The 12324-nt window shown below is 44.1% G+C and overlaps 1 protein-coding gene across 5 annotated transcripts in view; it reads left to right on the top strand.

Annotated features, from left to right (window-relative positions):
• LOC132542061 (myosin-10-like) overlaps positions 1-12324 on the top strand; it is a 58075-nt gene that overhangs the window by 32118 nt on the left and 13633 nt on the right. For all 5 annotated transcript variants that reach the window (XM_060204404.1, XM_060204406.1, XM_060204408.1 and 2 more), the window contains exon 4: positions 5959-5986. In XM_060204404.1, coding sequence (XP_060060387.1) covers positions 5959-5986 — 28 coding nt within the window. The remainder of the gene's footprint in view (positions 1-5958; positions 5987-12324) is intronic.

Raw genomic sequence — 12324 nt, 5'->3', positions numbered from 1 at the left:
GTGCAGTGGATAAAGCATTGGATTCTCAACCATGAGGCCCCAAATTCAATCCCCGGCAGAACATGTACCAGAGTGATGTCTGGTTCTTCCTCTCTCTTCTCCTATCTTTCTCATGAATAAATAAATAAATAAATCCTTAAAAAAAAAAAAAAGAAAACTTGTTGGAAGTCTTAAAGTGATGTAGAAGCATAGAAATAGCTCATGGAGGGGCCAGGCAGGAGTGCACCTGGTTGAGCACACACATTACAATGAGAAAGGACCCGGGTTCGAGACCCCCGGGCCCCACCCGCAGGGAGAAAGCTTCATGAGTGGTGAAACAGGGCTGCAGGTGTCTCTCTGTCTTTCTCCCTCTCAACCTCCCCCACCCTCTCAACTTCTCTGTCTTTATCCAATAATAAATACAATAAAATAAAAAGATTTAAAATGAAAAAGAAAAAAAGAGATGGCTCGTTGTGTAATGGATTATTTGTGCAAGCTTAAGTTTTTGTTTTATTTGGATTGATAGCTAGAAGTAGGATTGCTAGGTCTTAGAGTAACTATGTGTTTATTTTATTTATTTACTTACTGGGGCATTATCACTGAGACCTCACCATACTGGGATAATTTTTACAGAGAGAGGGAGAGAGAGAGTGCACACATCAGCACAGAGAAAAAGAGACTACAGCATTGAAGTTGCCTCCACGGATCAGTAATTTGCACGTTTTTTGTTTTTTTCACCGTGTCTGTGGTTCATTTTGAGGTAATGTGCAGGTGGGTATGGTGCAGAGTAGAGACTTGAAGTGCCTTTTGATGTGGATATCAGTTTGATTATTCATCATTTGTTGAAAAGACTTTTTTATACAGTGAGTCACCTTTATTTAAAATAAATATATATATTTAAAATCTCTGTCCCTTTGATTTGTGTTCTTTTTCCAAGTATCACTGTCTTAATTACAGTAATTGAAATCAAGTGGTGTGAGTTTTTCTGCTACCTTGTTCTTTTTCAAAGTTGTTTTCTCAAAATTTAAGAAGTTGTTTGGGTGGGAGTAGAAAGCTTAATGGTTATGCAAAGAGACTCATGCCTGAGGCTCCAGAGGCCCAGGTTCAATTCCCTGACTTACGGTGGTTCAATGCACCACCCGTAAGTCAGAGCTGAGCAGTGCTCTGGTGTAAAAAAAAAAAAAAAAAAAGTGTTTCTTTTTTGTGGGGGGGGGGGGCCCGCCAGGCAAAATGCGCACCTGGTTGAGTGCACATGTCACCGGGCACAGGGACCCAGATTCAAGCCCCCCGTCCCTACCTGCAGTGGGGGAGTTTCACAAGAGGTGAAGCCGTGCTGTAGGTATCACTTTCTTCCTCTTTCTGTCTCCCCCTTTCCTCTCAGTTTCCCTCTGCATCAGTAAATAAATAATGGTCTTTTCTTGGGGCCGAGTGGTGGTGCACCTGGTTGAAAGCAGATGTTACAATGCACAAGCACATGGTTTCAAACTCCCAGTCCCCACCTGCAGGGAGAAAGCTTTGCAAGTGGTGAGGCAGTGTTGTGGGTGTCTCTCTGTCTCTCTTCCTCACTGTCCCCCCCCTTCCCTCTTGATTTCTGACTGTCTCTATCCAATAAGTAAAGATGATAAAAACAATTTTGAAAAGAAACATTGTAATAATTTACATCTTTCTCTTGATTGGCTTGGCTACTGGCCTATCAGTTTGATTATCTCAAAGGACTAACATTTGGTTTGATTTTTTTTTTTCTTTTCCTCTTCAATTTACCACAAGAAAGCCTAATTGCTTCGTTCTGGTTTTGTTTTTAAAACTACTGTTCCCCATAAATGTTGTTAATAATATTGTATCTGGCAACATCTGTAGGTTTTTAGGGTATAAGAATCATTGTAAATTAGTGTGGTGCTTCAGAAGAAGAAGAAGTGTGGTGCTTAAATAGGTTCTAGAAAGATGACTCAGTGAAGCAGTACCATCATGTCATCAGTACGGTCTTCACTGGAGAGAATTTTGGAGATTTGCACTGATAGTGAAAATGTCACTGAAAGCTTGTGTAAGACCAACGTTCTATAACAAAACATACGGGTCTAGTTAGATGAGAGGTGTTGTATTTTTTTTGTTTGTTTGTTTTTATATTTATTTATTCCCTTTTGTTGCTCTTGTTTTATTGTTGTAGTTATTATCATTGTCGTCGTTGTTGGATAGGACGGAGAGAAATGGAGAGAGGAGGGGAAGACAGAGAGGGGGAGAGAAAGATAGACACCTGCAGACCTGTTTCACCGCTTGTGAGGCGACACCCCCCCCCCCCGCCCCATTTGGGGAGCCGGCTCAAACCGGGACCCTTATACCGGTCCTTGCTCTTTGTGCGCTTACCAGCTGCACTACCATCCGGCCCCCTCTATTTTGTTTGTTTTTTGTTTTTATTTTATTTTATAGAGATGGAGATAGACACCTGCAGACCTGCCTCACTGCCTGTGAAGCGACTCCTCTGCAGGTGGGGAGCCGGGGGCTCGAACTGGGATCCTTACGCCCGACTCCCATTTGTTTTCTTGGAGGGGAAGAATGGAGCACAAGAGAGTCAAGTGTGCAGCAGGTTTCGAGGGTAGATAAGGTGGAGTTCTGTAGACATGGCTCAGACCAGGAGAATGTAAGGTTGGAGCTGATATCTAGAGCCAGGAAGCAAAAATTTGTTGAAATCCTAGTTGTATAGGGGAAGAACCCGAGGCCAAGAAAGAATCGGTGTTTCGTTCATTGGTGACATGGTTAGTCTGCTGCTGAAAGGAGAACACGATTCCTTTCCTACTGTCCAGCATAGTGCACAGCACAAAGTTCCTCTCAGTTCACCTAACTATGGTAAATGAATTAAACAGGTGGTCTCAGGCAGCACCGTCTGGTGGGCAGTCAGCTGCCAGTCTGGTTTAGTTTTGAGGTTTGGCTAAAAGAAAACAGGGCCACTGAGATAGATTACTAGGTTTGTCATACTTACAACCCGGGTTCAAGGCCAGGCTCCCATGGCACTGGAAGCTCCGTGGTCAGTCTTTCTCTGTCTCTTTCTCTCTGAAAAAGTCAGCGTAGAGCAGTGAACTCCCAGAGACATCATCAAAGGAAACATTAAGGAACCTGATGGAGTGTGTCTGGGAAGTTTTCCACAAAGGCGATACAGCTGAGTTGAACACAGACGAACAGATGGCCCCATAAAGACATACATGTGATCAGAATCTGACAACGTAGGGGTCTGGGCAGTGGCATACCCTGTTGAGCGCATATGGTACCATGTGCAAGGACCCAGGTTCAAGTCCCTAGTCCCCCACCTTCAGGGAGGTAGCTTCACTGTTGGTATGCATGAGACCCCTTCTGTTTCATTTGGTTTAAATCCCCCCTGCTTAACACTATTCTATTTACATAACCACTTCATTCTATTTACATAACCGCTGTTAACAAGCACCTCCCTCCAGGGCATTGGTTCAATCCCCACTGTTTCATGATATGTTTTTGCTCCACCCCCCCTCCTTGTCACACCCTGATCCCTTCTATATCACACCCTGATTTTCACCAGTCACTTTTCTCTCCACCTTCTCTATGTCACATCCTGTTTCCACCTTACTTGGCAAGTATATATAAAGACAGCATTGTGAGTTTTACAGTACTGTACCTTGAAGTTAGCTTAGCTCGTCTTAGATTGTGCTGTGTCTTGCATGAATAAAGAGACACTGCCTACAACCCAGCCATGAGTCCCTGGTCGTCTGTTACCCGCCCGTGAAGCCAGCCCGGTGAAAACAACTTAACCCATTGAAAACAACAGTTCACCATCAGTAAAGCGGCGTTACAGATCAAGTGTTTCTTAGTCTCTCTCTATCTCCCCTTGCTCTCTCTCTCTCTTGCTTTTTAAGAATTTTTTTTTTTTTTTTGCCATGCAGGCTTTTTTTAATGTACTGGATAGAGACAAACAGAAATCTAGAGGGAAGAGGCTGATAGGGAGAGAGACAGAGAGACACCTACAACACTGCTTCATCACTTGTGAAACTTCCTCCGCAGGTGGAGACCCAGGGCTCGAACCTGGGTCCTTTTGCCTTGTAACCTGTGCTCTCAACCAGGTGCACCATCCTGGTCTCTTCCCCTTGCCCTTTCAGTTACTCTCTGTTTCTGTCCAATAAGTAACACACACACCCCACTGGGAAAGGGAGTGAACGAAGCAGGCAAATGTCAGCTTTACTTTGAATGTGTCTGTGCAACCAGAAGGAAGAAGAAAGCATGGGAGCCGGGTGGTGATGCACCTGGCTGGGTGTACATGTTGCAGTGTTCGAGGACCCAGGTTCAAGCCCCTGGTCCCCACTTGCAGGGGGAAAAGTGTCACGAGTGGTGAAGCAGGGCTGCAAGTGTCTCTTTGTCTCTCTCCCTCTCTGTCTCCCCCTTCCCTCTCGATTTCTGGCTGTCTCTATCCAATAAATAAAGATTTAAAAAAAACAGATTATTAGGAACTAATCACTAATTAACTAAAGCTTAAATGACACACAAAGGTCCAGCAAGTATGTTACTGGATTTATATATTTATTTTTGTAAATACATAAAAGAATATGATGTCTTCAGCGGGGAAGCAATTACAGAAGCCAGACCTTCAACCTTCTGTATCCCACAATGACCTTGGGTCCATTCTCCCAGAGGGTTAAAGAATAGGAAAGCTGGGAGTTGGGTGGTAGCGCAGCAGGTAGGTGGCGCCAAGGGCAAGGACCAGTGTAAGGATCCCGGTTTGAGCCCCTGGCTCCCCACCTGCAGGGGAGTCGCTTCACAGACGGTGAAGCAGGTCTGCAGGTGCCTGTCTTTCTCTCCCCCTCTGTCTTCCCCTCCTCTCTGCATTTCTCTCTGTCCTATCCAACAACAACAATAAGAACTACTACAACAATAATACAACAAGGGCAACAAAAGGGAAAATAAATAAATAATTAAAAAACAGAAAAAAAAACAGAATAGGAAAGCTATCGGGAGGGGATGGGATATGGAGTTCTGGTGGTGGGAATTGTGCGAAGTTGTACCCTCTTATCCTATGGTTTTGTCAATGTTTCCTTTTTATAAATAATAATAATAATAATAATAAAGAATATGATGTCATAAGGGAGCTTTCCTCTTTCTCTTGGATGAAAGTTATTTACACCTGAATTTCTGTGAGATGCTTGCTTATTGGGTACCAGATGGCATCCACTAGAGGATAAGCAAATACAATACAGGGAGTGACAAAGAGCTGGCCCAGGTCCCATCCCCATAATTCTTTTAGAAATAGTGGCATACTGGACTGGGTGGTGGCACACCTGCTTGAGCACACATGTTACAGTGTGCAGGGACCTGGGTTCAAGCCCCTGGTCCTCACCTGGAAGGGGAAAGCTTTGCAAGTGGTGAAGCAGGGATGCAGCTCTCCCTCTCCCTCTGCCTCTGCCTCTCCCTCTCCCTCTCCCTCTCCCTCTCCCTCTCCCTCTCCCTCTCTCTTCTCTCTCTCTCTCTCTCTCTCTCTCTCTCTTTCTGCCCCTTCCTCTTGATTTCTGGCTGTCTCTATCCAAAAGTTATCAATGCCGTGACTGGGAAGACAGCGTAATGTTTATGTAAAAACTCCTGGTACCTAAGCAGTGCTGTGGGGGAGAGGGGTCGGGGTGGGGGGAGTTTTCAATGCCTATTCCCCTGAAAATGATGCAATGGAGATGGAACTCCAGCAAGTACACACATCTCTAAAACTTCTCCACTGAACCTGATGTAGAGCGGGGCTGGAGAATCAAGGTTGATTAGGCTTACAAAGTCTTCTAAGCCTGGGCTGTTTGTATACAGAGAATCACATTAAGGGGAAGGAACTTCAGTGGACATGGGACTAGGCAAGAGTCAACCTGACCTGAGGGCAGTAGAGTCACTGTCACTGATATTTTAAAGGCTGTTACTATAACATTATTATGTCAAATATTTTAAAGGCCAGGCAAATGGTCACTTTTCTTGTTCTGTTCTGTTTTCTAGATCGTGAGGACCAGTCAATTCTTTGCACGTAAGTAAACGTTGAATGTTGAGACTTGTTTTTTACCGTTGCAAAGTAAAGCACTTATTTCTCATGGCGGCGGCGGTGGGGGTGGGTGGGCAGATGGCTCGAGCACAAGAGTTTGATGTAAACCTCCCAGCTAGTTTAAGACTAAGATTATGTAACTTTCTTGAATTTGTTTGATCATAAAAGTAGGCTTTTCACATATTCCATGATGTTAATTTATAAAACTCACATATTCAAGTATTGACTTACTGGATATTTTAGTAATTTATATTACCTTCCCCCCCAAAAAAAAAACCCCACATTATTATCAGGTGGAGGTAGACAGCACAGAGGTTATGCAGAGAGACTCTAATGCCTGAGGCCCAGGTTCATCCCCTACACCACCATAAGCCGGAGCTGATCAAAAAAAAAAAAAGGCATTATTACCGTATGCATTGTGTACTGTGCTTAAAAAAAAGGCATTATTACCGTATGCATTGTGTACTGTGCTTTAAAAAAAAGGCATTATTACCATATGCATTGTGTACTGTGCTTAAAAAAATAGGCATTATTACCATATGCATTGTGTACTGTGCTAAAAAAAAAGGCATTATTATCGTATGCATTGTGTACTGTGCTTTAAAAAAAAGGCATTATTACCGTATGCATTGTGTACTGTGTGTTAAGTTCTGGAGAGCTGGCAACTATATAAAACAATATGACCAGCTTGCTCGTTAGTGAGATCACTGTGGCTACAGTGCAGATAACAGGCTGGAGAAAAGAGTTGCGAGATGAAGCCCTGTTAGGAGACTGTAGTAGTCATCTCTCACCCAGCCAGAGTTAATAGTGACTGGCCCCGGAGAGCACTCCCAAGCCTGGAGGCAAACAGGCGAATGTACAGCAGTGTTCAGTGTTCAGCCAGATTCACCAGGACTTGGTGATTTACATTCCTAAGAAAGAAGGTGGAATTGATGACGAGATCAGGATGTCTCCTGACATGGGAACGGGGAGGAAGGACAGATCCCAAGAGGAAGATAATGAGTTTGGTTGAGAACACAGTGACTTAAGAGCTGCCTGTGACTCATCTACGTGAGGCTGCCCACTGGACTATTGGACATGTAGGTGTGGAGCTCCGGAGAGGAAGCTATGGGGGCGGGGAGGGTAGATAGCATAATGGTCCTGCAAAGAGACTGTCATGCCTGAGGCTCCAAAGTCCCAGGTTTAGTCCTGCACACCGAAATAAACCAGAGCTGAGCAGTGCTCTGGTTAAAAAGAAGTAGGAGAAGGAATAAGGGAGAAGGAGAAGAAGGAGGAGGAAGGGAAGGAAGGAAGGAGGTTAAGAAAGAGCTATACCAGAAATAGTAATCTCAGGTGCCAGGCGGCAGCTTGCACACATTACAGTGTCCGAGGACCCAGGTTCAGATTTGCTGCCATCTCATTCCCAAGCCAGATACACGACCAGAGTCAGGTCAGCATGGAAACACAGCCAGAGGGCATAGGTGCAGAAAGGTACAAAACAATGGGGTACAAAACAATTTAGACAGCCCGCCATGGAGTCTGGGAATGGAACTAGACGCAGAGAATCAGTCGCAGTTGTATGAGTATAAACGGAGAGCATTGCAGCAAGAGAATGGCAGATGCTGTTTGCTGTTCTTTGGCTTTTTAGAGGGGTGGGGGAGAGACCTCAGCGCTATTCTACTAATGCTTGGAGCCCCCCTCCCCTGTTGTCTGTTGTGTTCCCATGGGTTTCTGGGTCACCAGCCCAGGACCTTGCACATGGTAAGGCACTTATTGGCTGAGCTGTCACCTAGCCCCCCAAATTGATCTAGTGAGAGAAACTGTCATGATGGACCATAAGAGGAGAAAATGTACAGGGTAGAGCGAGATGCCTTAGAGAACCAGAGGTCTCAGTGTTGGGAATCCTGAGGTGTGGAAGCTGGAAGGCATGGCAGTTTGACCACAGAGGATAAGCTGAAACACCTGGGGTGCGTCTGCAGGCGTGCGTGGCTAAAGGGGGCCAGAGCATCAGAGGCTTGGTATGTATCATGCTCACAAGGAGAGGAGAGGCTTGGCAACACACAGGAGTGATGAAGCGAGAGCTCTGAGGACTGGCGAGCTCTTCAGAAAGCTAAATCGTTTTACTTAGAAGTCTGCCCTTTATTCTAAGATAATATCTTTCCCACCTTTCTTCCATAGAAAGTGCACAGTTTCTTGAAACAGAAGTAAAGGTTATTGTTTTTAATGATCTTAGGCAAAATAAATCTACTACTGATCTATGTGACATCAGGAAGAGAGGGAGGGTGAAAAAGAGAGAGGCATGCCCCTGACTTCCTGGCTCTTGTCTGGGTGAACAAGTGCGAGTGGAGAAAGGGCTGTCTCCACCCAGAAGACTTACTAGAGGGAAGTAGCTGCTGAGAGAGGAAGTGTTCAGTTAAGAGACCCATGGGATGGGTCCCAGAGTGTAGAGGGAAGGTGTGTGTGTGTGTGTGAGGGCAGAAAATACTGAGCTTTAGGATTAAGAGAAAGAAAAACACAGTGAGAATCAAATACAAGATGAAGAACTAACCAAAGAAGCTGATGTTTCAGGGCAGCAGGATGGGGTTGTGAGTCTAAACAAATCAGCCAAGGAGTTTTCTCTGGACCACTGGCTGATAGAGGAAACTATGAGCTGGGTCTTTGGAAGGTGACTAACTGCCTTTACTGCTGTTCATTGCCTTCCAGTGGAATCCTGGGTAGCTTGTCCACATTTTGGAATACAGAATTTTTATTTCATTTTATTTTTTTGGTGAGGATGAGGGAGAACCAGTAGATAGGTATGACTGAATCACTGACCACATGATTTTAAATTCTGTCTTTAATTCTCTCCAAGGGGACTAGGTCAAGTACCTGGTTTTCTCCTAGTTTTTAAGATTTCCTACCACTTTATTATGACAATTTTCAAACAAAAAAGCAAAGTTGAAAGAATTTTACAGCTGAGGCCCATGTATATACCACTCTGGTTCTAGTTTATATACTTGCTTTGTCATATATTGATGTGTTCATTCTTCTTACCTTTTTTTTTTTTTTTTTTTTTTTTGGATGGGTGTGTTGGCTTCCTTAGGATATATCTCCAGGAGAGGAATTGCAGGATTATAGGGTAGATCCATTTCTAGCCTTCTTCTTACCTTTTATAGATTTTTAGAGACACCCATTCTTTTCCTACTCACTACTAGTGAAAAACAGACTGAGTTCAGGTGGCGAAGAGAAACCTTTTTAAAAATGACTACAGAATGGAGAAAGGGAGTTCACATTTTACAGATGCCTTCTCTTCAGCATAAAGGGGTTGCAGGGGGTGGGGGTCTCCACATTTATTCCATCCTCCATTATAGCAGGTGGAAGTGGGCATCCTTGGCTTTTTCCTGGAAGGGGATCTGGTTTTCCCCAGAAAAATATCCACTCCCTTTTCTGTCTTCTGGTTATAGCAGATGCTGGGTGGAATTCTTAGCATTGTAATGAGGAAAAGGTCACTGGCAGTGTCACACACACTGCAGAGCCTGGTGGGCTCTAGTTGCTGCCATGGAGTTGGTCAGCCCTTTATTCCTGTCTTACTGAGAAGCAGGCAGTGAAGAACAGAGCACATGTGGTCATAAACAAGAGATGCCTCTTTGCATCTCCTCAGGGTGGTCTGAGCACTTTGTTTATTTATTATCCGAGCACTCCAGCTCTGGCTTATGGTGGTGTGGAGGATTGACCTGGGACTTTGGAGCCTCAGACACTAAATAAAGTCTGTTCACATAACCATTACTCTGTCTCCTCCAGTATACTGAATACTTTTAAATCCCAGGGGTCACTTCACCTCAGATACATTTTTATGTATTAATCCACTTTATTGTTTCTGTTGAGAGTGACCAGTCAGGTTTACAAATTAACTGACAGTAGATTAATAGACAAGGCAAAGTTGACGTGCCCAGTGTAGGGTCTAGGGATTCAATGGGGAAGGGAAAGTATGGGCTACTTTGCTGTGTTTGATGATGTCAGTGGAAGCTGTATTTGCCCTTCCCTTATGCTCAGGGTCAGCTTTCGGGATCAGTGGCAGCTGTGTTTTGGGGGAGGCTCTGATTAAGGTTAGGTAATGGATTTTTTTTCTTGTAGATACTTTCAGTTTAAAATAATTTTCAAATCACTTCGATAGTCTGCTAATCTCTTCATGCATATCAGGTTAAAGTCTAGACATCAGTACACATGACATTTACCTCTTTTCTTTTTTTTAAATTTACTGGTAGTAAGCCCAAAGATTCTGTGATTGCTGAGGTACTGATGTACCCTAAACTCAAGTCAAGATAAAGAACATTACAGTCACCTCAGAAAGTTCCTCCCTGTATCCTCTCAGCATATTCTGACCCCAGTCCTCGGTATCTTCTAGCATCCTCATAATATCTATCTGTTGGATGAAGACAGAAAGCCGAGAAGGAAGGCAGAAACAGGGAGGGAGAAAGAGAGACCCCCGCAGCACTGCTTCACTGCTTAGGAAGCTTGCCTTCTGCAGGTGGGCACCACCGCCCAGCCCCCCCCCCCCATATATTTTTAAATTCTGAGATACCATTAGTTATGATATTTGATAAGTTTTTATATTCTTTTTTTTTTTTTTTCCTCCAGGGTTATTGCTGGGCTCGGTGCCTGCACCATGAATCCACCACTCCTGGAGGCCTTTTTTTCCCCTTTTTGTTGCCCTAGTTGTTGCAGCCTCGTTGCGGTTATTATTGCCATTGTTGGATAGGACAGAGAGAAATGGAGAGAGGAGGGGAAGACAGAGAGAGAGAGGAGAGAAAGATAGACACCTGCAGGCCTGCTTCACCGCCCGTGAAGCGACTCCTCTGTAGGTGGAGAGCCGGGGGCTCGAACCGGGATCCTTACGCCGGTCCCTGCGCTCTGCGCCGTGTGCGCTTAACCCACTGCGCCACCGCCCGACTCCCAAGTTTTTATATTCTTATCTACTATAAATTATATTGCAACTTGAGAGATATGAAAATGTGAAACAGTATATCCTGATGCCTTTGAAAGTCTAACAGGAATATGAAACGGGTCATCTTCTATTTAATATACAACCAAGCTAATTAAGGATCTTTATATATATATCAACTAATCTTATGTTAAGAACCTACACTTGCATTGTTTCACACAGAGAAAATACAGTTGTAAACAACACTGAAAGAAGTCAAGGCAGCAGGACCGTGCCGTGGTGCATCCAGTTAAGCGCACATATTACCATGCACAAAGAGCCCCGCTCCCCACTTCAGTGGGGACGCTTCATGAGCAGTGAAGCAGGTCTGCATGTGTCTTATCTCTCTCTCTCTCCCTTTCTGTCTCCCCTTCCCCTCTCAGTTTCTCTCTGTCCCATCAAATAAAATAAGGAGGAAAAAGAAAGAAGAAAAAAAAAAAAAGGAAAAATGGCCTCCAGGAGCAGTGGTTTCGTAATGCCAGCACCAAGCCCCATCGATAACCCTGGAGGCAAAGAAAAAAAAAGTTAAGCTTTACTTTTTAAATCCCTTACTCTATACTTTGCTCCTCCCCACAAAGATGGAATTCTGGCTTCCCTAACTCTGGCCTCCCCTGCCCGCAGTTCCCGGCTAGCAGTGTTTCTGTGATCCCTGTGAGCACCCTCTCAGGATTCAAGGCCCCTGCTGAGTCACTACTCTTGTGTCCTGTCACATGCTTTGGTGAGGAAGTTCAGAATTTGCCTGCTCATGAAAGAGCAAAGTCTTTTTTCACACATGTACCCTATGTAATTGGAATTAAAATCTTTTAAGAGAATAATCTTCACATTCACTTCCCTTCTCATTCAAATTAACATTGACAAACTTGTCACTTTAGACAGGAAATTACTTGTTCCATAGGACCCCATCTACAAAGAATACTGTTTGTTTATTTAGTACTACTTTTGTCTTAAAGCAGTCTTTTTTTTTTTTTTTTGGTTATTGCTGGGGCTATGAATCCACTGCTCCTGGAGGCTATTTTTCCCCCTTTTGTTGCCCTTGTTGTTTTATCATTGTTGTGATTATTATTGTTGTTACTGGATAGAACAGAGAGAATTGGAGGCGGTAGGGGGAGAGAAAGATGGACACCTGCAGACCTGCATCACAGCTCTTGAAGCGACCCCCTTGCAGGTGGAGAATCAGGGGCTCAAACCAGGATCCTTAAGCCTGCCCTTGTGCTTCGCATCATGTGCACTTATCCCACAAGCTACTGCCCAATCTCCTTGTTTATTTATTTTTATATCATTAGTTGTTTTTATTTTATTCATTCATTTATTGATGATGTTGTTGGATAGAATAGAAATGGAGAGAGGAGGGGAAGACAGAGAGGGGGAAAGAAAGATAGACACC

The sequence above is a fragment of the Erinaceus europaeus genome, chromosome 12 (genome assembly GCF_950295315.1).
Source record: "Erinaceus europaeus chromosome 12, mEriEur2.1, whole genome shotgun sequence".
NCBI lineage: Eukaryota > Metazoa > Chordata > Mammalia > Eulipotyphla > Erinaceidae > Erinaceus > Erinaceus europaeus.
Note: the sequence above shows the minus strand (reverse complement) of the source record. Positions and strands in the feature narration are given on the sequence as shown.